Genomic DNA, 27713 nt, shown 5'->3' with positions numbered 1-27713 from the left:
AGGTTGTGGAGTACAGCCAAGGTATGGGAGCGAGACTAACAGCAAAGCAGACTTGGCAGGGAGGAAGAGGACTGACTTTTCAAGTTGCCATTTAAGAGACAAAAAGCTCATTTAAAATAAGGGAAATTATAGAAGATCTGTTAAGATCTGGAAACCGTGAAGGAATTTAGTAGGCAAGCAGTGAAGATGATGAGCAATTACAAGTATTTTTAAAATTATTGCGTGTTTAGGATGGATGACAGTGCTTGTCCTTAAATGGTGAGCAAATGTACTTCTTATGCTTCTGAGTATATGCATGTTGCCGAATTCGTTTGCCCTGCCTACCTACCTAAACCGGCATGCTTACTCCCAAAAAGGCTTTTCCCACGTTAATCACCATGGAAACCAGCAAAGCCTTTGCTACATATCCAGAGCCAGTAAATAAATAAGCTTAATAATAAAAATAAAATTCACGAATGCCTGGAGACAGCAGGGCCAAATGCTAAAACATCCCAATTCAAATAAGACGAGGAACAGGATGGGGAAAGATAGAGAACCATAAACTGGTTTAGGTTGGAAGGGACCTTGAAGGTCACGTAGTTCCAACCCCACCCCCCGGGCAGGGCCACCTCCCACAGGACCACCCCACCTGCTCGCGTGGGGGGAGGCTGCAAAGGTGGCAGCCCTCAGTTGTTCCTGGGGGCAGGCGAGGGAGTTTGCGGGACGGCCGGACGCACCCACCACCCAGTGTTTCCGTGGAAGATGAGCAACAGCTCCAGCGGAAGGGCGAACAGAATCAGTCAGTCATTAGCAGGGCGGGCTGGGCGGCATCCCTCAGGGCCGCGCTCGTTACGGCGGGCGCTGCCACGCGCGCCGGCGTAAACAGCTTTACAGGGAGCGAACCGCGGCCCACCTCTCCCGGGCCGCCTCCCCCCGCGGGGCGCGGTCGCGCGTGGGAGCTGCCGGCGGGCGGGCAGTCCCCCTGGGCCGGCCTTGGGGAGGTTTCCCCACCGCGGCCGGGAAACCACGCGGGGGCGAGGAGCTTTCAGAAATCCACACAGTGCTTGAGGTGTAAAAAACGAGTTTAAGAATGTGGGTTGCTTGTTTTTTGGTTGTTTTTTTTTTGGGGGGGGGGGGAACAAACCCAAACCAACCAAACCAACCCACCCAAAAAACCCAGCAACCAAAAAAATATTCCAGAAAGATCAACCGTTTCAAAAAGCGAAGTACCTTCGGGACAAACACCGGCGGTCAGGCCAACGTAAGCCCGACCCCTGCTGAGAGGAGCGAGGCGGCAAATTCCCCCCCCCCGTGGGGCACCGGCGGCCCCAGCGCTGCCGCCCCCGCCCCACACCCACGCGCGCGCCCCGCGCCGTTGGCTCGGCTGCGTTTGAACCCGCCACGCTCGCGCTCAGCCAACAGAGCGCCTCGCTGGGCCCTGACGTCACGGGCGGCGGGAGCGGGGGCGGGGCCGAGCCGGCCGCGGCGGGCGGCAGCTCCGCCGCCGGCGGGCAGAGCTGTCACAGCCGTGGGGCCGCCGGCGCTGCCGCCCCGGTCCACGCGTATGTACACGTCGCCCAGGAAAATGAGGGTAAGCGCGTCGGGTCGGTCGCTGCCGTCGTGACCCCCGACCCGTCGCGTGCGGACACCGGGGGCACGGTGCGCGGCGGGGCAGAGTGGTACCGGGGAGGTGGGGAGACAAACCCATCACGGTCCAAGGCAGGGGTGGGTTTACTTCAAAACTGCGGGCGGGGGCTGCCCGGGGGGCGCCGGGGACGGCTGACCGCCACCGGCGAGAGGGCGCGGGGAGGGAGGCGGCAGGTGCTGGCTGAGTCGCTCCCCGCCGCCGCCCGCCCCGAGGAGCCGGGGGCTTGGGGGGGCGGGGAAGAGTACGTGTGGATGACGGGCCGAGCGCGGTGGCGTATTAACGGCCCTCACTGGGGGGGCTGCCTGCCCCTCGGCGCGGGGGGACCGGCGGATCGGGGCCCTCGGCCGTTCCGGGGAGGCCGGAGCTGGCAGCGCAGGGCGGGGGTGCTGGTGGCAGCAGCCAGCCCCCCCCCCCTCCCGGGAGGACCTGGGCTCCTTTTGCAGTCCGCTGGAGGTCATTACAGAGTCTTTAAAAGCAAAAAACTGATGCAGCAATGAACGTCTTAAAGGAGTTTGAGAGACTTGATGGCAAAAAAAAAAACCCACAACCGGATCGGGTACCTCCTAAAGCATCTTTTCAGTGGTGGTTAATTTCCTTTAAAACCCTGTGCAACGTTATTAGCGAGAAGCACCCGTCATGGCCTGTCCAGCCTGAGAAGTAGCGTTCAGCTCTATTGCTGTGGCCCTTAAAAGGGAAAAAAACAAATGACTGGAGAGTTACATAGCATGCATAGCAAAGCTGGTTCCTTCATCATATGCTCCAGTGATTTGTCAGATTGCTGTGTACTGCAAAGCTTAGGCCTAACAGATAAATCTGAAATACTGAGTAACCTTAATGCCCGTTTGTGCAGAATCGTCATTTTTCGTTTCTTTTGATATGCCATTAAATCCTGCATTTTCTGTTTTATCTGACTCTATGTCCTGAACTTCTGAAGCTGAGCTCCACTCCGAGTAGTCTCCCTGGATGCTATTAAAATATTTGCTATATTGTAACTCACAGGGAATTACAGACACAAGAGAAGTGTATCACGTATGAATACATAAAGGTCTTCTGGTTAAAGCCATAAAACAGTTCTACTAATCAGCCTGATATATAAATCTGTCACCTTGATGAACAAGTATTAATACTGGTATTTTTCCTCCTTAAGAACACACCTAGCATTCATCTAAGCTTAAAAACAGAAGGTTGTAAACATGATTGATCCCTTTGTAGAGTTTGAGAGGAAGAATGTATTCTTTTAATGCAAGGCACAAAGTACAGTTTTGCTCTGCAAAGTGCTACCTAAAAAAAAAAAAAAACCACCAACAAAGCACCACCCCCCCATGGCATTTAAGGTTTTCAGTTCTTTCTTAAACTAGTTTTTGAAAAATTGCTAAAGAGAGGACTTATGTCCTTATGACATGAGTGCAGTTAGAAACAGCTGTTGGTTTAAAGGTGCTGGTAATGGCCTAATCCCTTTTATCAACATAAGTGCTTTTCAGAGTGTGGCGTTATCATGTTTGTTTCATAGAGGGCGAGACAGCAGCTAGAGTTAACACTGCCTTCTTTTCACTTTACCTTCTAAACAGTCAACTATTTCAGCAGCCAGGAGGAACTGTTTTGATACTGGTGCTGAGTAGCATTTTCAACCTGTACATACAGTAGCAGGATGTTTTGTTTAGCCTTCTGCATATATTTAAGCAGTAGCCAGTTTAAAACAAACAAACCAACCTCCCCCCGCCACCCCCACCCCCCGCTTTACTCACAGTTGGTAACTACACAATACTGATATAGCTTGTGGCCAAGGGGAGGGAGGTGGAAACCCCAAACCTTCGTGTGGTTTTTGTGTTGCGACAGCAGGTTTGTTTCCCAAGTAAAAATCTCCAAAGACACTGTTGTTAGAATTGTATACAACAGTTTATGTCACAGCATTCAGTTCCACCCAGTTCATGGTTTCATGTACCAAAAAAAGGCAATTTTTTTCAGACAGTACGTCCCCCACTGTTTCCAGTGAAATCTACATGCAGGAGAAGGTGCACTTCTGTCAAGACCTGGGTTACATCTAGCTACAGAAGTGATGAAGGATTTATCATCACAAGTCAAGTATTTTGGCCAAAGATCCGATTTAAAAAACAGTAGAAAGAGCAACATTAAGGCAGAGTATTTTTTGTTTGTTTGTTAAGTAAGGCACTGCTTCAATGTCTTTGAAATTCAGAAAGCATTTTACATTTTCATCCCTGTATAGTTTTATGCATAAAGAGCCAGGGGGAAAGTGGGGAGAAAGGAGAAATGAAGTACAGTGAAGAAAATTCTTACAGCTTCTGCATTTACAGCCTTAGTGACGTAGTTTAAAGTGCATTTCAAACCCCAAAGCCAGCTTACAGATGTGCGAGTGCTTGGATGCAGAACTTAGCTCTAATACCCAGGCTGCATTCAGTCAAATATGTAATTGTGTTTAATGTATGCCTCTGTAAAACCCACACATAAGACACCCTGAAAGAAAGCTTAACCCTCCTTTTTCTTGTCTTTCTTTTTTTTTTTTTTTTTTTCTGCTTCTGCAGGAAACTATGCCCCAGACGCCAATATTTTCCAGCATGCTTGGTTCCAGTTGTAGTGGACAAGTGCAGCCAGATATGGGAGAGAGATGTGTGGACCCTGTTTATCAGGATGGGAACCTTGTTTCTGGATCACTGGAGGCCTTGATAGAGCGCCTGGTACCCACCATGGACTATTATCCAGATGTAAGTAGGCACTCAAGGGTTTTTTTCTTCCCATGGCTTTCCTGCTTTAGTATCTGGATTAGTGCTTCCTCAAGAAATTCTACCTCCATCTGATTAAGATGTAGGCTAAAGATGCATTTATTTTACTTGCAATATTCATTCACTAAAGATGTTGCTCAATGGGGATACTGTCCTTTCTGTTTTTAAATGAGAGCACTTGTTAGAAAGATAATGCCATGTTGAACCCAAATGGGTGCCTTAAGAACCAATTAAAAGCCGCATTAGCTACAGAATTTTCAATCCCTCTAAGCTGCTTTAGCACTAATGCAGCCAAGATTAACTACTAACCAGCTCCTACCTAGGGAAGCAGACCTGGAACCAACTCTAGTTTTGGGTTGGTTTTTTTTTTTTTTTTTTTCTTAATTTTTTATGCATCTCCTAGTTAGGCCATTGGAAAAAAAAAATAGATTTTAATTAAAATACTCTCTTTCTCAGGACATTTTAATGGGCCAGCACTGTACTAATGTATGTTCCTGAGCCTGAAAATGATTTTGCAGGTGATTAAGCATTCTCAGTGCGGTCCCCTGAAGTAAATAGTACTTATAACTCCAGGGCACGCAATAGAATATTATTAAGAGATCACTTTATCACTTAAAATGACCCCTTGTACCCATTAATGAAAGATGTTATTTAAAGAAATTGCCAAAGATCAGACAGGCTATATAGCATATATTCCATTTGAGCTCTGAAAGAGTGGGAGCTATGGTGGAAGCATCCCGGCTCTTTCTGAAGACTAACAAGGGGGAAGGAAATTGCAATCACTATTGACTTGCATACTGAACTTAATGCTTGCAGTAGTGGGCCATGCTATATCTTCTTGTGTGTTTCTCAGTCTAATTCATGTAGAACTTTTAACTGTGGTTTCACATCAGTCACGATAAAGTCCCTCCAAACTCCCTCATATACACCACCCATCTTCACAATCACCACGCACAAAAAAGGGACTCCTCAAGTCAAGAGTTCAGTGGGTATAAGCAGCAGAATTGCCAGCAATCATCAGTAAGAGATTAAAAAAAAAAAAAAAAGCAAAACCAGGATGTTTTAATATTCCAGTTCAAATGTAATGCCAAACCTTGCATTTAAATATGGCTAACGTACAATTGCACTACCTTTGACAGATAATGACTTAGTACCAAGTCCTTTATAAGACACAGAGAAATGACCATTGTTAGACATGAAATCTCGGCTCCCAAATACATATTGTAGAACAGATCCAGAAGAAAGCAGCAGGCAGAGCTGGTATGGTATACCAGTGGAATAGCCTAAAGCTGCTGTAGTTAAGCCTTCCAAGGAGCCAGTTCCTTGTCTTTTGTGCAATACTAGAATATAGTTAGCTTGCTGCTTGGATTTCTGGACTACAGCTAAGCTTAAGTAGCTGCTAATGCACATCTCTTATTGTAACTTGTAACATAAGATGCAGCTATAACATAGCTACTTTGAAAATGGTTCCATAAAGTGAGCATTACTTAAGGGGTGGTCTACAACTTATTTTGGAATGCTGCTTCCATGGTACTATCCCATGCCCTGTGCAAGGGAACATTGCAAACCAAGCAGTCACGGACCCCACCCTGGGAGGCTGCAGTTTAAATAGACAGCAAGCTGACAGCTGAGAGAGATACAACAGAAGCAATCAAGGGAACTCCAGGGAGAGATGAAAAACAGCATTAAAACCAAATCCATCTCCTCTAGAGCAGGACACATTCTTTTAGTTAAATCAGATCACCCAATTTAGCTGAAAGGATTAATTATAAAATGAGTAGATAAATAAGCTTTGAACAACATAAAGAAGGAGCTGTATTTGAGTCATCTTAAAATTTAAGTTTTCTATTTCAGTTCAGTTACATGTTTGTACTTAATTTCATGCTCATTTTTATTTTGGGGGAAGTTGCTACAGAGAGTTTGAGCGATAGCCGTTTACACTGACATCCTGTCAGAAGAGTAGCCAATGCTGAGCGTTCAAGAGAAAGGTGTAAACACCTCTCAGTCTCATGTCTCCAGCTATGCATGCTAAGAAAGGCAGCAAGGCATCACCAGTTAATTCACACTAAGAGAAGCTATTGGTAACATTAGCAGATACTACCTTAGTCTGAGTGACACACCTCTAAGTTGCTGTACTCAGCCAAATTTTTGGATTAGTACATCTCCAAATTGTTGGACTAGTACATCTGAGCACAATGCTTAGAAGGCATTCCCACCTGTGTGGACATTAAGCTAAAGATCACAGTAACCCAGACAGAAAGAAAGAGGGTGTGGGGGAGAAAGCAAACACAGAGTATCTTTCTGTGCTGGTTACAGAGGCCAAACAAAAATGTGTTTGCCATGTTGGCAGAACACGAGGCAGGCAAGGGAGGACAGAAAAGATAAGAACCTACATTTGTGTATTGCTCTTTTGAGGCTTGTTTGTGTACAGGGACTTGTTCAGCCCATAGAAAAATGTATACTCATGAGACAGAGGAGTTCGGGAGGTTAGGAATGGAATGTACCAGTCTGCAATCCTTGTGCCCAAGCAAGAAAACGTTTCAAGAAAATATTTCACAAACAAGAAGTTCCAGAATGAGCAGTGAGCGCACTAAGAAAATATTTTTATTTTTTTTTTCCTCCTCGAGAAGACATCAGTGCATTCTTGGGTCAGAGAGTAACAATTCCTTCTTTAGTCTTGTGTGCTTGCACTCTTTTTTTTTTTTTTTTAAATATAATTCAGCTCATCTCTTAGCAACAACTTTAGGCACTAAAGGAATCTGGCTTCTTATTCTATTATAAAGCACAAGCCCCTTTTGTGTCAGCTTACGTTGTTCCAAGTGCAGAAACGATTTTTGCCTCTCCTCCCAAATACCTGTCACTTTTGTAGGATAAAGAGAGCTTAACTTTCAATCTCATAGCTTATGGAAGCATTTTTTAATCATTCTTTGTCAAACCAGCTAGCTTCATAGCTAAATTTCCTTCTCCAAACCATCATCTTCATAAGGGGACTGCTTATGACAGAGTGTAGGTTTTTACACTGTTATAACATTTAGCCTGTATGCATATAGTACAGGTGCTACAAATCACAGAAATCCTTGATCTAGATAAGGCATGACATTAGTATGAAGTATTTCCTATCCAAAACAACTGTGTCCCTAACCCCTGAGACCTACTGCTAAGCTGAAATGCATGGCTTAGTTCGGCTTGAATTTTTTTTATTGGATGGGATTGGCTATTAGTAGAGAGGAAAGGAGATGAAGGTCAATACTACTGTCAGACCTATCATTTTTAATTTGGTTCTTAATTGCAGTTAGTCCTTGTCTATGCCAGTATAAGCAATAAAAGTATTAAAAAAGACCCACAATTAGGTACCAATATATTGTAAACCAGCATATCTTGATCAACCATAATGGAACAATTTTGTTTTCCAAAGTACTGAACCTAGTTCCAGTTAAGTGACTTAAAAAACATTACAAAAATACAGCTGATGGGTTCCAGAATTGCTATTGTTTCTAAAACCTAGTAGTCCAGCATTTTCTGGAAAAGCCTTCCACATGTCCAGTACAGATATTACTGATTACAGATATTACAGCAAGCCTAAAATGGAAAGTATGCACTTTTATGGCCATATATCTTCCTGCATCTTGCCAGTTCAGCACTTTTTTGAACATAATATAAAACATTATCGAAGAAACCAAATAAAAGCACAGGTCATCTGGGTCACGCTTTTCTTGCAGTATAACAATAAGGAAGCGATACTCTGAGCGAGCCTTTCTCAGAGTAACTCTGGATAAACACTGTCCCACATCATACAAACTTCCACCAAGGAGACCAACACTAGAATTAGTACAAGAAGCAAAATTATATCTTTCCTTAAAAGAATGCGTTCCAGCTTATCAGAGCGAAGGTCACTGGCAGGACAGAGTGGTTTTAAGTTGTGGTTCCCCGCTATTTACACATACAGGCATCTTTCAGACAGGCTTCTAAACTCCCAAAACAAGAATGTGGGGAAGGGATGAAAGTATTGAAGTCGATAATTTTTTTTTTTTTTGATTCCCCATCTCTCTTAAATGCAAAATAGGGTAGAAGTGAGGGCTGCTTCATGTATCCAGAACAAAAATTTTCACACAACCAGTGACAGCTGACACACCCAACAGCTAAATTCCTTTCCCAGATAGTCCAGACTCACAGTTTTAAGTTCAGGGACAACACTGATAAAAATGAACCCAGAAGTTGGCTACAAAAAACAGAGGATAACCAGACATGGTTTAAAATGCAAAGAAAAATACCACCACCCCCAGTCCCCCCACTCCCCCCAAAAATTATCTCACAACCCAACACTATTCTTTCTTATGCTTTCATTCTGAATGAGGAATATATCTGTTTAGGGCTTGTTCTCACATACATAAGAATAAAAGATCTGATATGCTGTCCCGTAACACAACCAAGTGCCTTTTTGTGAATCAGGTTAGCTCTTCAGCCTAATTTTAGTGCCCATAACACACCACGTACAGTACTATAGATTTTTTATAAAGCGTCTTCAAAGCTGATATAACATCATCAACTGTTTCCAGATGCAGGTGTAAGAGCTATATTGAATTTCGTTTTAAAATTAATGAACTTCAATTTTTTGTCATTGTAAATGTAAAAATTCTGGAGAGAGACATAAACAAAATACTGAACAGAAACCCAGTTTCTTAAATTTTCTTGATGTACATTTGTGTGGAATGTTTGCAACCATGCCATCAAGAAGGGAGGCCATGCTGTCAGTGTCCTGTCACTGCCCTGGCCACCTGCTTGAAGTCACTGAGAGCCCTGTTGTTAGGTGACCCAGCTGTCCATCTTCTGTAAGCATCAGTGGAAACACTAAGCAAGCACCTGACCCAAACTGTCCATGCAGTTAACCCTTCTCATCCTCTCTTCCTCTATTGATAAACAACAGACAGGGCAAAGACTACATATTATATCCGGTTTTGACTGTACAGAATTAATGCTATTCCTAATTTAATACAGGAACCCCAGTGCTAATAAGATCTTCAGATCAGAATGAGCATTTTAAATCCCTGTGCTGTACCACACTCCACTCTGTTCTTTCATTAGCATCCTCTACAAGCACAGGACAGAGTTGGATGTTTAATAGATACATGCTTAATCTATTATACTGTTCACTCACTCCCAGAACACTGTGACTTTTAGTTAGTTTAGTTTGTTGAAAACACATTCCTTTTTCCCCTCCTGATATTTGGAGGGTTTGGTGATAAATTTATATTAAAGGGCACACTGAGTACTAAAGGAGTGTAAACATTTTGCATTAATAGCATGTTTTAGTGTGATTAGAGAGATAAACCCCATAACTTTTTCGGAGTCCTAAAGATACCATTATTGTTTAACTACAAGCAGCAGAATTTGATAGCTAATAGTAGAAATACCATATTTTAGACAACTAGTCTTAAAGTTTTAGATGTCTCAATTTACTTGCCCAGTCCCAAGGTGGTACACGCGCACATTGACTATATCTATATGCACACCTAGCAGTGGCCTGCCAAATCACATTTCTAAAAACACACAAAGTAACAGTACACACTGCAAACTACACACTGCAAACATAACAAAGGTTAATTGGAATCCATTGTCAAGGAGATCCCCCACAATTTCCTAACTAATTTTCCTAAATTTTGTCAAAAAGCCTAAAGAAAAAACAGAAGTGCTTATGAGATGCTACTGTCATTACTGAGGCAATTACATTCAAATACAGCAGCCAAGTTTCAAACGCTGAAGCAAGACTGGGGCATGAAGGCATTCTCACTTCAACTAAACTGTCCAGAGCATGACTCTGAATACAATGCATTACAGCTTCTAAAATATAAACAGAGAGGCTACTTCTAACGAGAAATAATAATTGTTGGTATTTATTAGCAGAGTTCATACTCAAGACTCTGAAACAGGCCTCAAATAAGTAAAAGTCAAGCTTAAAACTAAATTATTGTCATATGGCCCCAATCTAAGCTAAAGCTTGTGTCATTGATTATGGGAAAAAGGAACGAAAAAACCCCCCACATGAAGAAATTACAGCTGTGGTTTGGAATACGCATGAAGCAATTTTCTGCAGCTCAATGAAAAACAATCACTCTTAAAAAAACAAAGCATCAGAAATAGTGGTGTTCAGGAGGCATAACACCCTACATTGGGCATATTTAATTTGTCTTTTTGGTGAGTGATGACTAGTTAGACATATTAAGTTCGTCATTTTAAATAATAATTTGGAAATAATTTGGGAATCTGAAATCACCACAGTTAAAAGTCTTGAAGCCTACAGCATTTCTTTTTAACAGAGCTAGAAAAGACCACCATGTCTCTGGAGAAAGGAAAAATTATAAAAAGTTTAAATGAAAAAGAGTTACATTTGTGGTTTATGGGTTAGTTTTTCCAAGGAAGACAGATTCTTTTTGCTAAAGTTGTTTAACTTGGTTGTTGTTTGTTTTTTTTCCTCTCTGCTTCCACAGAGGACTTACATCTTCACTTTCCTGTTGAGCTCACGAGTCTTCATTCACCCACACGAGCTCCTGGCTAAAGTGGGGCAGATCTGCATTAAACAGAAGCAGCAGCTAGAAATGGGGACTGAGGCAGAAAAGGTAAATGAACCATTATGTCCTTCAGTTAGCTGTTTTACTGTCATTTATTTCCCACTCTCTCCTTCTCATTGTAGAGCTAATTAGATTGATAAAGAGTAAGTTGAAGTTGTAATTGCTGTGTGTTACTGTATGTGCTTTTATTTAGGTCTTTTTCCTTGAAGTACTGTTGGTTCTTTGCTAGCCACAAACATAGGTTATGTACTACCTTACCAGTCCGATAGAGCGGCTGGAAATCAAACTTTGCTCAAGAGCTACAGGTTGATGCTGTGCACTGGAGAAATGTGAATCTGCCGTGAAACCTGCCCAGCAAGTTGCTTTGACCTTCTGGGCTTTCACCAAGTTAGGTCCGTCTTGAGTCTGATTTCCCTTTCTCCATTCACCTTCACCATCCTATTAGAGTGCTCTGCTGTAGGTTATTGGTGGGGTATTTTAAGTTGGTGTAACAGTAAATCAGAAAGTTATGTCTCACGAAAATTAAGGGATGCACTACTTAAAAAGGTAGCCTGTGCTGACACATGTGACTATGCAGTTTTACTACAACCGATTAAGCCAAACTGGGACAATTTATGGTATGCGTTTAAATCCATCTAAGTCTCACCATTATGGAAAGAGTGAGAAATTATATGCTCACGTTCCTGATGTTGATAGTCCAATTTTGTTTTCTTCATGATGTATCAGGACTCTTTGAGTGGAGAGCACAAGAGGTAGCCCTGTGGTTTGGCAATACAGAGTTTTTGACAGCAATACTAACCTTAGGGCTTCTTTATTCTTTACTGTTCCTGGGGTGCAGTCTCATATTATGTCACAGAATTACTCCACAGGAAAAACTAACTACTTGGTGCCAAATTATTTTCATCCAGGTCAGTCCCCAGATTTACTTGCTATATAGCTATGTGACTTGTCATGTAGGGGGAATTCAAGGGGTCAGGGAAAGAAGGCGCAAGAACCACTGCATCCAGCTTTGTGCACAGAGGTGATAAACATTCCCATCACCACTGCCAAAATAGTTCATGACTGAGCAACCTCAGACAGACTGATGCTCTGTAAATTGTAGTGGTTCCTCAGCGACACGTAACTAAACAACAGAGGAGGTAGGAACTTTTAAGAGATGCTGGGATCATCTGAAACATGGAATGAGTAAGTCTGATACGTAGACATCTGAAGAGGAAGACTGCTGTCAGTAGCTAGTGTCAAAATATATATGTGAAATACCTGGATTTAAAAATAATGGGATATAAGATGAACCTCTTGTGAATAACAATACACTTAGGAGATTTTAAAATGAAAACTATCTGAGGACTAAATCCCCTGGCTGTTTAAAGATAAGACATTAGTTGTAAAGTAGTATTATTCTAGCTTTTCAGCAGATGTGTTCAAAAACCACGACTTCCACATTGAAATGAAATGCATTACATCCTAACAACAGGGTGTAAAATAGAGCAGCCCATATTCCAAACACCCACACTCTTACACCTTCTGCTGACAATTTGGAAATGGGCCTACAGGAAAGCCAACAAACAGCAGGGTGACAATAAAACATGAGTGTTTGGGAGGCTGCTTTAATTTACATGTTTTGCTGGTTGCTTTTCCTACTATGCCCTTGATCCCTTCCTACCCCCTTTATATAAACTGTAATTTTTTCCTGCCCACTAAACACAAAATTATTGGAAAACACTACATAAACTTCTGACATCCCTCTCAAAGGACTGCTTTACTGTCCTCTACTGCAGCACCTGTATGTTTTACAGAATAGCTTGGTCGCTAGCATTTGCAAACATTTCTTTTTCTATCTGGCAACAAATAAAAGTTCACGTCACATGCAGCGTAGAAATTCTTGACTCAAGACACTACATATTCACAGTCATAATCCATTAAGGTATCATTAGCTACCACCAACTTCTAATTAAGTGGCTCCATAGCAGGAAATAGCTGGCAAAAGTAGTTAAAGCAGCTCTGATCATTTCTGATAGAGTTTGCTCATGCAAATCTGTCAAGCTGGCTGACTTGTTGCCTGAATAGCATGTGAGCTGAAAAAGTGGCAAGGAGCCAGGTTTTGAGGTTACACACCACAATACTTATCATTCCTTTGTTTTTGACATTACTGGCTAGCCAAAGAGTCCTATAGAAAACAACCCAGATAAAAGTGTATTAAAAAGAAAAACACTTTGGGATGTCTTGGAGCCTGCTTAGAGTCCTTTTGGCCACTCAAAAAGGAATAGTTTCACGGCTTAAGACATCAATTACGATATACAAATCGGTAGTTAAGCTTGACCATAAAGGATAAAATTTAACTCTCCATAAGCACATTAGAGATTGGAAAGGCCCAAACAAGATTGTCACAGAAAAACACACTTGTATAGTATTATTCAGTGAAGAAACCTGTTATTAAAAGTGTGGTGCGTTATTTCTGCGGCTTGAGGGTATTTCTTACTACTTTAACTTTTGATTTAAAAAATAAAAAGAGAAAGTAGAATTTAGTTTCTATTAAGCTTGTCTTGCCTGTTTCAAAACTTAAGTTCCTTCAAAAACTAGGATTTCCCTTGGGTTTTGTTGCCAGTAAGTTCTCCTTTTTAAAGATGAAATATCAAAACAATACTTATAACCAGGTCATTGTCATTAAACCTCCCTTTCCGACAAGCACAGTACTGCTATTGCCCTCCTTTCTAATTGGTAGTTGTTTCTGAGTCCTGTCTATCTCATCTCATGCAGAACAGGGCTGATCCACAGTACTTTAATTAATAGAAGTATTTTTCTTCTCAAAGAAATACTTATGGGAGAAATATTCCCATAGACTCCAGAGAACTCTGTGTCAGGTCTCACAAGGGGAGGCTCACATCTGGAATAGGACTACAGAAAAAGTAGGTTGGTAGGTTTACTGCAACCATGACAAACAGGAAAAGATGCATGCTGCTACCCACACATCTGTGTGTTTGCTATCTAGGTTATCACAAATTACGTGCATCAAGCCTGTCATGCTGCTTCGGGTTTCAGAGCACACATGAAACAGGAATCTCATGTTTTGCTAATATTGATGGGTTTTAGCATTGCTCTCAGAAAGCATACCTTATTTTCACAAGCGTTAAAAGCATCTGATAAAACATTAAGCTTTTTTACACCTCAGGAGCAATTACATGAAGAGTAATACAGTTTGCAGTTTGTCTTGCAACAGGTGCCTGCCTAGCTTTCCATCACGAAGGAAGCAAACCCTAGCAAATCACAAGTAGATCACATGATATGGGAAGTCAGTGTTCATATGGAGATACTTGCCATGGCCTAAGGAAGGATTTTGGAACCTTCCTGCCCCCATCCCTCCTTTTTCAGTTTCAGAAATCAAAAAGAAAGGATAGTCAGCATAATTAATACCAAAACACAGTTCTGTAGCAGCTTTTGGTTAACAAAAATGAAGTAGGCATGTATCTATTAACTTTAATTGAATGGAAGTGCACTGACTCCCTAATTAGTTCTCTATCACCACCCACATATTTTTCTTTTAATAATGTCAGGCTCCATGCATTTCCTAGCAAAGGAGTATAAACTGTCTTTCCCCCAAGGCAGATGACAATGGGAGTTTGAAGGACAGACAACTATAATCCGGAACTCTGTCCCACACCGTTTAGAAATGCCTTTAAGCTGGGCTCCACAGGAGTGGCATTGGCGGAGATTGCATTGCAGGAATGTCTACCGCTGGCAAAGAGAATGGCAATGTTTTCTTTTTGCCCTCACTATCCAACTATTCTGCGCTTCTCTTACTAGCGGGATCAATTAAATGCTATCAGTAAAAACCATCTAGGAAGAGCATGCTAGCAGAGTGCAGTTTGCAGCCCTGAAAAAAAAAAAAAAAAGAAAAAAAACCACACACCACACAGCAAAATTCCCTCCAAACTTATGAGGAGCACTGGCTTATTTTCAGATTAGGGATTCAAGGGTGCACAGTTTAACTTCAAATTTCTTATTAATCATTATTAACATTCCCACTGACTATATACCAGTGAGATGTAAAAAAAAAAAATAATTAAAAATAGCTTAGTTTGGTTGACTTTTGGTTTTGATTAAATAAACTAGGACATACTACGATCAGATGATGTTTTGGCAGGAGTTCCTACCAATTCTTGGAAGACATTCTCTATTTGTCTTAAAAGAAAATACACTGATTTCCTGTAGTGACACTCACATGCTAAGTCACCTTCTGTAACCACTAAGAGGCTGATGGAGAGTGCAATGAGGAGAGCGTGCTGTGCGTGGGGAGAAGGAACTGCTGTGTAGTGGGACTGCTGTAGCTTAGACAAGCGGGGAGGTAAACACAAATGAAAACTTCCTCTTTTTCCTCAGTAGATCACAAGTTGGGTGGGAGGATAAATTTAATGTCAATTAAGTTTTGATGCTTCTTGTTCGTTAAAAGCATTCTTAGCACTCACTCCCAATTTTATAAGAGTGCTCCTTTGGATTTACTGACGCTGTTCTCCATTGCTACGATAGTGGAGTAATTGGCATCCAATTCAGGTCTAACTGATGAAAAGCCTTAGAAGATTCATGGGTAACAGAAAAACTTAGAAAATAGCTCTCCCTCCCCTTTCTGTGGTTGATAGTTTTTTGAGTAAGAGCCAATACTTTTTATTTTCAAAGTCCATTTTGATTTAGATGTCACGGAGGGAACACACACATCTTTCCTGTCATTCATTTATTTCAATATACAGCTCAATCTGGAGGGTCTGATAAATTCTATAGAACAAAAATGTCTTTGTGAACGTTTCTCATAAAAGATGCTTGGTAGAGTGCTGCGGTTTTTATGCTTTTGAATTCAAAAGTGAAGGTACTGCTGCCTCAGATGGCATAAATCAGCTTAAGTCCCATTGACTTCAATCAAATAAGTGACTTAAACTATTCTGTCATCTTTCTGGCTTTATACAACTAACATTGAAAATGTCTTCAAAGTGTTCGGTAAGAGACATCACCAAGCTATCCTGAAAGGAGGCTAAATCATACTATTTAGGAATCTGGCCCACAGTTAAATATGTTCTTTTTTTATCCCCTTCACGTACTACTAATGCAAAGCATTTTCAAGGGTGTCTTAGTTTTATGTGAGCACTCATCAGGTAATTTGCTCTGCTGTCAGAAAGGTCTATGGTCAGTAATCAACTCATTGTTTCTTTTTAGGCAAAGCTAAAATCCTTTGCTGCCAAAATCATTCAGCTCCTGAAGGAATGGACTGAAACTTTCCCCTATGATTTCCAAGATGAAAAATCCATGAAGGAATTGAAGGAGATCGCTCACAGAATCACACAGTGTGATGAGGTAAGGGTAGCAGGGAGTGTGGGGGTGAAGAAAAACCTTTAAGTGGTAAAGCAATATTTGTTAACCTTTATATATAGTTTATCATATTACATACAAACCCTTGCTCCTGCATGCAGTATTTTCTAAATAGGCTACAGCAGCGGTTGCTAAGCTGTCAGTGTAACTGCAGGACACGGGCTGAGTGATGAAGTTAATGGTCCATTAGCAGAAACTGTCTATGTATAATCACCCAGTGTAACAGGAAGAGACAAAATAGTCATGATGATATGAAAAATGGATGTGGTGCAGAAGAAGAAAGGAAAGAACAGTGTCTATAATGGCACAATATAGTTAACTTTCATTATGAATTATGTACCATCCTTTGTACTTTGGTACTACTATATACATTTAAGTCCCGCAAGATATATCAACAAGTTGTATCAAATGTTCTCTTGCTCAAGGTTAAGGTGCTTATTGTTTAATAGTTCATTCCTAGCAATAGTCAGTAACTGTGTTGTTGCTATGTGTCAAGTGACATGCACAGTGTTTCCACTAAGGAGGCTATGTTTGAGCTCTGCTAGGGTAGTCAGTCACCGGTCTTAAAAGCTCTGAGTTTCTAGCCTATGAAGAAAACTAGACCTCACAAAAGAATCTTCTAAAGCAAATTCAAATAAAACAAGAGCTGTTTTCTGGTTTTTTTTGTTTTGTTGTGGTTTTCCCCCACCCCAAATACTCAAAGCCTACACTTTTTTTCCTCATTGGGAAAGTAATTCCAACTACCAACAGACGGAAGGAAGAATGTAATCAAGAACTGCAAGGGAATTAATTGTAAAGCGTTTGTATGAACATGAAGGCTTGCTTATGTAGAAGTAGAAGCTTCTCCTTGTTTTTAAACCCACAACTTCGAGATATTTTTGAGAACAATTAGCAGGAAATGGGAAGACAAATCAACAAAAACACATAATACAATTAAGTACAGACAAAATGAAGAACAACACGTTTGACAGCACTGCATGAATCAGTGATAGGACACAATACAATTAGGTGTTACCAAGTTGTCAAAAGGAAGTATGTCAGCTTTGTTGCATCAGCAAAGCTGTTTACCTGGACGCTACTATGAAAATGTCAGTGCCTCTGTGGGAGGGGAAGAGGAAATAGGATTATAATATGCCTTCTATTCCCTTTATAGACAAGGGTGAAGAGGTGTATGTTGGCAGAGACACTACTGTGAAAAGGGACTTGGCAGAGGTTTTATTTAGTATCTGTATCTTAGTATTTAGTTTGTCTATTTGAACTAGAAAGAAGTTGTGGCCTTTCTCTTTCCCTTCCCTCCCACTCTATTATGTATGAATAAATTGTCATTTGAGAAAAACGCATCTTCACAGAGTGGCTCAGTGCTCTGGTGTCTGAGGCATCTGATGACATTCATTAATTACAGCATCACCATATTTATCCCCTTAACAAGGCTACAAGTCAAGTTTGATCAGCGAAGAGCTATGCTACATCTGACCCCTAGGAAACATAATTTGACACTGACAAAAAGCAGCTCTTGCTCTCAGTATTTGTTACCACAAGAAATTACCCGTACTGTGCTTCAGCAAGGGTTTATGGTAATGGTCTGGGATTTTATTTTGTATTTTAAAGCTTTTCTAAATCCCCTTAGGACACTATTCTCCATACGTAGGATAGAAAGTAAACTGAGAACTCGCACAAAGCTGACAGGCATTCATCCTAGTGCTATCAGACAGCATACCAAATAGCTACAGCTACATCCAGGGTTGCGCCCCTAATGAAGTACGAATGTCTTTTTTGAACTCAAACAAGGACAAATTATTGTACACTCATTGACTTATTTTCCAAAGTTAGAAGAAAATTTAGGGTAAGACTAGTAATGAAAGGGAACCGCTAAAGCTCTAGGGGCGTTTGTCTAAGCATTAAGATACTAATGAATTCACAATAGCTTAAGCAAGCCATAGTTTTTCGTGTCACTGCAGTTTCTTTTTTCACTTTCACATAATATCTGCTATACTCTCACCTGCCTTCAAGTTTGATTCTCAGTGATCCATATCTAGAAAGTCTGCATCCTCCCAGACACATGGGTAAGTCAGGCATAGCAGCTGAAGTCAAATGATTTACAATGGAAAACTCAGCATACCAGAGAGCAGAACTAGTGCTTTATTTTAGCCCCCCACCACGCTCCCTTGGCATTTCTGAACACTTGTAGCACAATATCCGAAATGGCTCCAGCCAGCTGCTGTTCAGCGGTAATCCAGTTGCCTCATCAAGATGAGCTACACTGCCTTCAGCTTTTCATTTGATTTCACTTGGGAGTCAGATTATTGCCTTGTAAAGCAACATTCTGACACTATTATTGCTTAATTATAGCATGCAATATACAAGTATTTGGTAGTCATCGTCTCTCACATCTGCTACATAATTTCAGTCATCACTGCGCATTAGTGGCTTCTTTGAACGATCACAGATTCATTGCATTTCTTTCTACTGCATCCAGTTGACTGGCACAAACCAACACAGCAGGTTGTAAACTAACGGTTAACCTTGTGGCTAACTTCAAGAGAAATAATTTGCATGGAAGCAAGAGAGCAATTGTGTAGGAAAGACAAGAAGGACTGTCTTTGATAGAAGTAGTTTTTCCAGCACTAGGAAGAACAGAATCAGAGAATCCGGATCATTTAAAGCAGTAACAGGAGGCAGGGAGGGAGGAGTAGGAAAGTGATCAAGTTAGCTCTTTGGGGCTGACTTCATAGACACTGTCTATAGGACACAAACAATCAATAGCAGAAAGAATTGAGCTTGCCTTAGTTGTCAAAACACTAAGCAGATGGATTATATTTCTGTGGCTTTACCAGTATGTATCCTTATAGATCTTGTGTTTAAAATCTGCACCTGACAAACAGAAAAGCATTTTAGTTGTCCAAGAATGTTATGTATATTGTGCTCTTATCTAAATCTTTGGATGCTATAGTTGTTCAAAGCCAAGCCAGGGTATTTTAGGGGTATATTCCCGGATGTAATGTGAATTCCCTGGATTCTGCCTGTGCTAAGTAGACTTCATCATCAGTAGATCTGATCAGATTGAGAAAGAGCTTTTTGGCACCTGGTACACACAGGATGAAGGAAGCCTTGTGCAAGCAACACAACCACCTTTCACTATAGCCACTTTTAAGGTGTTTACCCTGATGCCTTTGAAATGGGGCACTAGCCAAGAACTGCTGCAAGGAGCAGACCAGCCAAGCAAGTGAAACAGAGTTGGGAAGGCAGGCAAGTACAACAATGTCGCTATGAAGTTGTGTGCGCAGTTAGGACGAGTTCATTTGTCACAGGATGATTAGCTCAGGTGAGATGAAAGAAAATGGATAATAGGCATTTGTTTTTCCCAGTCAGAAATTGTTTGGCAATCTGTGTCTGCAAGAGCTAAAGGTTTTTAGCCCTCATTGTTTCTGTTTAGGAAAATGGAACGGTGAAAAAGATCATTAGCCAGATGACACAGAATCTCCTGATGGCCCTCTCTGCACGGAGCCAGTACCAGGAAATCAGAGAGAAATTCCGGCAACCTGTTACGGACAAAGGCACCATCCTCAAAACCAAGCCACAGTCAACTCAAAAGGACATCCTGAGTGTGTGCTGTGACCCTCTGATCTTGGCACAGCAGCTGACCTATATCGAACTGGTGAGACACTAGTTTGTGTGAACTACTTCATTTTCAATTTACTAAATATTAATATACTCATCAATATGAATTTTGCTATGGCTTCACTGAAAGCCTCTAACGTTTTAATCAAAAAATACCAAGTAATGAACAAGACCAATTAGGTACACCAAACATACCTCACATCTACACCATAGGAAGATGAAAGTTAGCGAAGTGTTCTCCTAACTCTGCCTTTATTGATGCGTTTTTCACTGAACTCCCTGTTTGTCTGTACAGTGACAATCTCTTATCTCTCCAAACACAGGAAAGGGTGAGCAACATTTACCCAGAGGATCTGATGCAGATTGTCAGCCACATGGACTCCCTGGATAATCACAAGGTACAAGAAGGGGTACAGAGGGAAAAAGAAACAAAGAATAACCAGGGTAAAGAACCTCCATGACTTGAGTATACCCTGCACAACAAAGGCTGACGTTTTCTAACCTTCTTTAAGCTCATGCCTTAAGAAATATCCGCAAGATTTTATCAAGACATGAAAAGGAAGTTTGTCTTTTGGTATGTTGACTTTATCATGATACAGGGTAGGATTAACATGTGGCCTGTTCTCTTACAGTGCCGAGGCGATGTGACCAAAACCTATAATTTGGAGGCCTATGACAATTGGTTCAATTGTCTCAGCATGCTGGTGGCTACAGAGATTTGTCGGGTAGGTATTTGTAGAAAACAAGATAGCAAAATGATCCTGGCCTTAAGGACAAAAGGCAGGCAGTGGTCTAATAGAGATTTAAACATTAGCAGGGCAATTAAAGACAATAGCATTAGTCAAGCATTAAATTATTCACATGCTTATATGATTAAGAGTTCATGGCTATGTTTGGCTTTGCATATATTCTCTCGTTTTGTGTAGCTTCCATAGTAGCATTAGTCGTGTGGTGACATGGAACCTGTGTGGAGTTTGAGTTGGGAGCTCTTTTGGATTAGTTTTTTTTATATTTTTAAATATATCCATAACTTCTCAAAAGATACTCATCTTTATACTCAGATTTACTGATAAACAGCTGTCCTTCCACCGCATTTAGATATCATTAGCACTGTCATATTCATTTTTGTTGTAGAAAAATCAGGAATAAACTTTCTTCGGAAGTCTGGAAAGAAAGTGGACTATTGGAGAGGTTAAAAATAAAAAAAAAAAAAAAAAAAAGAGGGAGAACAGCCTTATTAGAGGTTAAAATAACATCTATCATATAATAAGCAAAGAAATGGGAAGTATACTGCCCCAGAAACTTTTTTTTTTTTTTGCATATGTATTCTCTGTCTTTTTAGATTCCTATTAATATGCAGCAGTTCTAGCAAATGGGAAATTTTCTCTCTGTGCCTGCATGGTGGAAATCCAGATGCCTACTGCATTTTTACGAAGTCAGATATATGGATCCTAATCTTTTAAGATTTCCTGCTCTCACAGAAACTTATTACAAAAACACACCAAGACATCTTCCAGAGCTGGCTGGTATGGCTAATAAATTTAGTAAACCAGTCAAACAGAAGGTTTTAGCATACCAAGGGCTAAGCCAAGCCATTGACTACTGTACCATTTTCTTTTGATATAATGCAGAAACTGAATTATTTAGGTAAGGTGTTATTTTAAAAAATAAAAAGGGAATTCCCTTGTGAAGTAGTCTGCAATCACCACTCAGGAGCCATTTTTATATAAGCCAGACCAAACTTCTAGTCTAAATGTGGGATTCTGATCAATGAATGTAATCTAGGCAATAATACTAGCTTTTTTAAAGGGAGGAGAAAAAAAAAAAAAAAAAAAAAAAAGAGAGAAAGATTGATTACTTTTGGAAGCAAAGTTTGGAGACAGTGCTATAAGTTTTGTTTCTTCATTTATAAAAGAACCTGCAATGCAGATGTTCAGCATCACCTGCTAGATCCTTGAGATGTTTGCATTCATGGGAATTTGTATATTTGATCATCATCACTACCTGCTCTCAAGAGGCCATGTAACCTTATACACAATAAAATCAGAAAAAATAGAACATAGCAGTTGTTCTTTCTCACATTCAGGTTGCATGCCCCTGGTCTTAAGTTTGTCCACTGCTTTCCCCCCTTCTTCAGAGGTTTAAATTTTTTGCATATATTCTTTCTGATACCAGCTTCATGTTCTATCCCTTTTCCAGTAACAGGAAATTGCTGAAAGTGTCCAGCTTGTTTATACAAGATTCCCTAAAACATTCCACTTTTTGTGTAAACAAAAGTTGACACTCCTCCACAACTGGACAAATAATTGATAGTAGCCCCAAATATTTCTGCTATTTTATTAAAAAATAATCTTAAAAAAATACCCCCAAGCTTATATCATCATAAGGCTTAGCTGGATAAAGTCCTGAAATGTCTATTCAATCAACCTGTTACAATGCCTTTGACTGAACTATACAGAATTCAGGCATCCGTTCCCTCTTAACAGATCTTGGTGTTTTTCAGGTTGTAAAGAAAAAGCAACGTACAAGAATGGTGGAATTTTTCATTGATGTCGCAAGAGAATGCTTCAATATTGGAAACTTCAACTCAATGATGGCTATTATCTGTGAGTATCCTTAACACAGATGACAAAATGCATTCCATTTTTACAACCTGACTGACAAGACTTGCCCTAAATTGACTGACAGCATCAGCATGCACACTTCTACAGGGGCAGTATGTACCAGTGACAGATTAACGTGTGAGTGGGCAACTGTTAGCTACAGCTTTTCTTGGTCAAGCTGAACTACCTTCCAAAATGCATGGTGCTAATACATAAACACAGACTTGTGTTAGCACTGTATTTTTTCAACTCTGTTCTTTCTTTCTTTGTCTCTCTCCATTCAGCTGGGATGAACTTGAGTCCTGTGGCACGACTAAAGAAAACTTGGTCCAAGGTCAAAACAGCCAAATTTGATGTTTTAGAGGTATGTATAAAGTTTAGGCTTTATATAGAAATTCACCACGTAGTTTCCTCCAAACCTCTGCAATGGAATTACTGAGTCAGAGACCACAGAGGCACCTCTGTCAGTGATCACTGGCATATAAACATTAGGGAGAGCATTTCCTGAATTTCAAACTCCCTACTTGCCTGCAAAGGGAAGTGGATGCAAGTTTTATTTAGGTTATTACTTCCTAGCATATGTTTTTCAATTTAACATCAAGGTAGTTTTCACTCAAGTGAATGTCATTTTGCTACCCTTAAAACTAATTAGAGTACTCCATCTAGTGGAGATCTGAATGAAAACAAAACTTAATTGAAATTGTCATCAGACAAAGATTGATGACAGTAGGTTAGAATTTTGTTTTTTCCAATAGTCATTTATCACTTCATTTCAAAGCACAGATGTAAAGCCAGTACAGAACCTTCCTTTCAAACAAGACAGAAAATAGAAAAACCTGAAACCAGACCTGATCAGTATAAGGTGCTTTATCTTGAAAGTTTAAAAAGGGGCTCAACAAATTCATAAAAAATGAATTCTCTGATGGTTAGATCAAAGCTTTTTATATTTAGAAAACATGTGACTTGACTGCCTTTTTCCCCCCCCCTCCATAAAAACAGCATCACATGGATCCGTCCAGCAACTTTTGTAATTACCGCACAGCCCTGCAAGGAGCAGCACAGCGATCTCAGACTGCCAACAGCAATCGAGAGAAAATAGTCATCCCAGTTTTCAACCTGTTTATTAAAGATATCTACTTTCTGCACAAAATACATACGAACCGCTTGCCCAACGGGCAAATAAACTTCAAGGTAGGAGTTTGCCATTATACAAGCTGTAATGCTAGTTAAACATTGTACATTACAAACTTTTGCCACTTTGGAACTTCTAGCTCACGATATTAGCAATTCCCTCAGCATTGCCGTGATCTACACATAAAGCGATATAATTATCTAGGAGAAACGGTTTCACCAAATTTCTGTGAAAGCTAGCGCTTGCAGTTGCCATGTTTATATTACATATCCATCAAGCCCAAAATTGCATATACAGAAAAGAACCCATAAAACTGCTGGTATGTAATTGCCTACAGTTAAAAGGTTGGTTTTAAAACTGACTGAAAGAGATTATTTTTTCTTACTTTTACATGAAATGGGACAAAGACACTGCAAAACATAACATTCACGTAATAATTGGGATAACACTAATTTGTTACCAAAAGTGATGTATGAAAAGATTGAGAAGAAAATAAGAATTTCAGAAGCCAAACCCCCCAGCATTGAAACTTACTTAAGCAGTACAGAAATAGACTGATGTTAGCTAATTGAAAAGGGAAATGCATTCAAGGAACGTTGTACTTGTGTAACATCTAAAATAAAGAACTTGAAATCAAGAAGTGTAAGAATTTTAGTGTACCAGACATGATGGCAGACAAAAATTTGCTGCTTCTCAGCCCTGCTCCCACCTTATGTTCAAAAGGGACTGGGGGAAGCGGAAGGCAGTAAAGAATGGAAACTAGGCTTTTCTGTGGCAGCAGTCTGTCATCTCTGATCAAATTGTAATAGGTAACTTCACCCTAAAGCATGAACATTAGCTGGTTTACCCTCATCAGGTTAGCTAGCCATAAATGCTACACACAACCAGCAAAAGGTATTTTGCAGGTCTTCAAGGGAGTTTCTGCAGGTTCTGGATTCTCTCTCCTGGACTAACAAACATACATGTCTGGAAGACCACAGCCTGTCAGAAGTACTTTTGAAGTTTTTTTTCCCCTGTTATTAAGGACAGATAGGGGGAGGGGAACACACAGAATATGTAGAAATGCTTAGGAAGCATTTTTTCACTGAAAGGGTTATTAAACATTGGAATAAGCTGCCCAGAGAGGTGGTGGATTCACCATCCCTGGAGGTGTTTAAGAAAAGGGTAGATGAGGTGCTTAGGGACATGGTTTAGGAGTGGTGGTGTTTTTATCAGGGTAGGTTAATGGTTGGACTTGATGATCTTAAAGGTCCCTTCCAACCTCACTGATTCTATGATTCTATGATTCTATGTAAGACAAACCCTAAGCAATTATGCATTTCTTAAAATCTTGGGAAGGAAAGGATATCTATATGTTTCTATATGTTATTTTGATTATTTCTTAAATTTTTAAAAGTGATTTATGAAAGAATCAGATATGTCACATTTCATTTAAGTTGAAGGTTGGAAATGTAAAAAGTAAACTAAGTAAATAACCATTTACTGACCAGTTCCACTCGTGGGCTAATTTGGAGGTAAGACACAGAAAACAAAGCACTTCATTATATATGAAGAAAAGGTTGATGATGAAAAGAGTTGAATGCAAAAGAGCAGGCAGTTAACAGGGATACACTATTCTAAACTTAAGGGGCTAACAGCAGATGAGGAGCAAGGAGCAAAAGGGGGAGATAAAGGGAGCAATAAGAAGAAAGTATGACAAGGAGGAAGACTGAATAAGGGATAATAAGAGAAGCAGCACGAATAAGAACAAGACCAAGAGGCTCTGAAATTGAAGCAAAAGAACTGGTATTTGAAAGATCCAAATAAGATTTTAATAATATTCTTTTAATTACCTCATGCAGAAATTCTGGGAAATTTCAAGACAGATTCACGATTTCCTGACATGGAAGCAGGTTGAGTGCCCTTTTGAAAAAGACAAGAAGATCCAGAGCTATCTACTCACAGCACCCATTTATAGCGAAGAAGGTAAAATCCTTTCTTGAACATTATAGTGAGTCTTCCTACTTGTTGAAGTGCAGACAGAATATGCAGATGAAAGAAATGAACATGCAAAAAAATATTTGATAAGTATGTATTATCCCTTCCATATCGGCTCCTGATGAGAACAAACTTCATTATGAGGCTTGCTAAGTTAAACCTGCTATATTGTAACTCTTACGTTATTTTAAGTTAACAAACCCATGTATCTGATTGTTCTTATTTTATTTACTAGCTCTGTTCATTGCATCCTTTGAAAGTGAAGGTCCGGAAAACCACATGGAAAAAGACAGCTGGAAAACACTCAGGTATGAAGCTTCTTCAGAACATGAGTCTTTTTGCAGACACACACAGGCGTGTCATCATCAGCTTCCTCCCTTCCGTTTGCATACCCAGCTTAAGACCATTTTGGCCCAAATAGATTTTTTTTTTTTTCCATTCAAAATTCGAATCTGAAGAAAATCAGTAGGGTTTGGATTTTGGTACAGCTTTTCCAGCCAGATCAGTTCAGGCTGCAAGATCACTGCTAGGACTATGAAGGAGAATATGCTTTGTTTAAGCTATCAAATACAGTAAAAGAGCTTACATTCCTAGCAGTTTTCAGACATGCTTTTCTCAGGGGAACAAATACATAAAGATACTAAGAAGGTGTTATTATTTATCATACCTACACACTTAAAAATCTTACAAAAGGATGAAGTTTTATGTGAATACTCTAATTTTCAGCCTGCTCTTAAACAAGGAAGTCTCAGTGGTGTTAATTTAGATGAGATTTTTGAGGCTGAGGCCAAGGCAGAAAGACAGATTTAGACCTCTGTAAATCATGTTAAACATTTAGATTTGACATATCTGTACCAGATAAACAATGAATGAAGTCTGTATGTCCTTAGCTGCAGTTGAGCTACATTATAACTGTATTGTCCTAGACAAGACACTGTTTCCCAGTCATCCCAGTGTTTCTTAGGAAGGCCACATAAGTTTTTCACTTCACACCACCCACGCAACGTATCTTGTATTAAATCCGATGCTGTTCAACAAGCTACAGTTTAGGATGACAGAGGAACATATGTTATTTGCCTGAGCACATCTTACAGGCCTGAAGTAATGATACAGAGGTTAAGTTTTCATGTGATTTAGTCAGCATCTTTATTGGAATTCATAGATGGATTCCAGTTTAGAGCATTTCAAAAATCTACCCCTTGAAGAAAGGCTTTCAGCTAATGATGCAAGATAGGTTTATTACCAACCTTTACCAAAACTGTAAAACTTCTTGTTGCGATAGAAAAGATTTATTTATTTTTTTTTAACTTCTTCTAGGACAACTCTGCTTAATAGAGCCTGAGATTTTTGGATATGATCTGCATACTTTTGAAGCACATGGAATGAACGTGTTTTTACAACCTGAAAGACTTGGACTGAGCTAAGACAGACCTCACTGGCTGAGGTCTCTTTTGTATATACAGTAACTTTTATGAAATAAAATGTGGTAAATATTTCACATGTCAACCTTAAGGCACTTAAGTGAAGGGTTTTGGTTTTTTATTTTGAATATAAGGGCAGGGCCCTGTTCTCAGAGATGAAATGTATCATGGGAATCGTTATCCCTGGGGAGATCTTATTCTATCAGCATCCAAATTTTTATTTTTTATTACTTCCACCAAAATAAGTAAAAATTAAAACACACATCCCAACTAAAGCCAGTGTTCAGGTTAAATACTCCATTGGACCAGTATCCTACAGAACACTCAACATGTCTCTCTATCTTTGTGAAGTGAAGGGTTTCCTTCAAATCAGCGGTATCATTCACCTGGGTTAGTAGGACTTCGTAGAGTCAAGGCCTTAGACATCTGCAGTAAGCGTGTTCCTCTCCTATATCAGAAAATAGTGCCTTACAAGGTACTGATATTGTTTAGTGTACCTTCTATTACGCTGGACTGGAAGTAAAGAAAATAAAAATGTGGATGTCTCGAAACCAGCTACAATGTACTTTTTAAATAAAATGGAGAATATGGCACACGAAGTAGAGTATACCTGCCTGTAACATTGATGGTGCAGCAAACATATTTTTGTTACATGATTTAAAGAGATAAGATGGGG

The 27713-nt window shown here is 40.1% G+C and overlaps 1 protein-coding gene across 1 annotated transcript; it reads left to right on the top strand.

Annotated features, from left to right (window-relative positions):
* Positions 1–1439: 1439 nt before the first annotated feature.
* RASGEF1A (RasGEF domain family member 1A) lies at positions 1440–27422 on the top strand. The gene is made up of 13 exons (XM_082486318.1): positions 1440–1570; positions 4168–4347; positions 10851–10979; positions 16134–16271; positions 19720–19941; positions 20228–20302; positions 20537–20629; positions 22408–22510; positions 22792–22871; positions 23507–23698; positions 25481–25604; positions 25852–25924; positions 26934–27422. The coding sequence occupies exons 1-13, from the start codon at positions 1544–1546 to the stop codon at positions 26956–26958; spliced, it is 1461 nt and encodes a 486-aa protein (XP_082342444.1). The 5' UTR covers positions 1440–1543; the 3' UTR covers positions 26959–27422.
* The last annotated feature ends 291 nt before the right edge of the window (positions 27423–27713 follow it).

Source organism: Vanellus vanellus (assembly GCF_965231255.1).
Source record: "Vanellus vanellus genome assembly, chromosome: 7".
Taxonomy (NCBI): domain Eukaryota; kingdom Metazoa; phylum Chordata; class Aves; order Charadriiformes; family Charadriidae; genus Vanellus; species Vanellus vanellus.
Note: the sequence above shows the minus strand (reverse complement) of the source record. Positions and strands in the feature narration are given on the sequence as shown.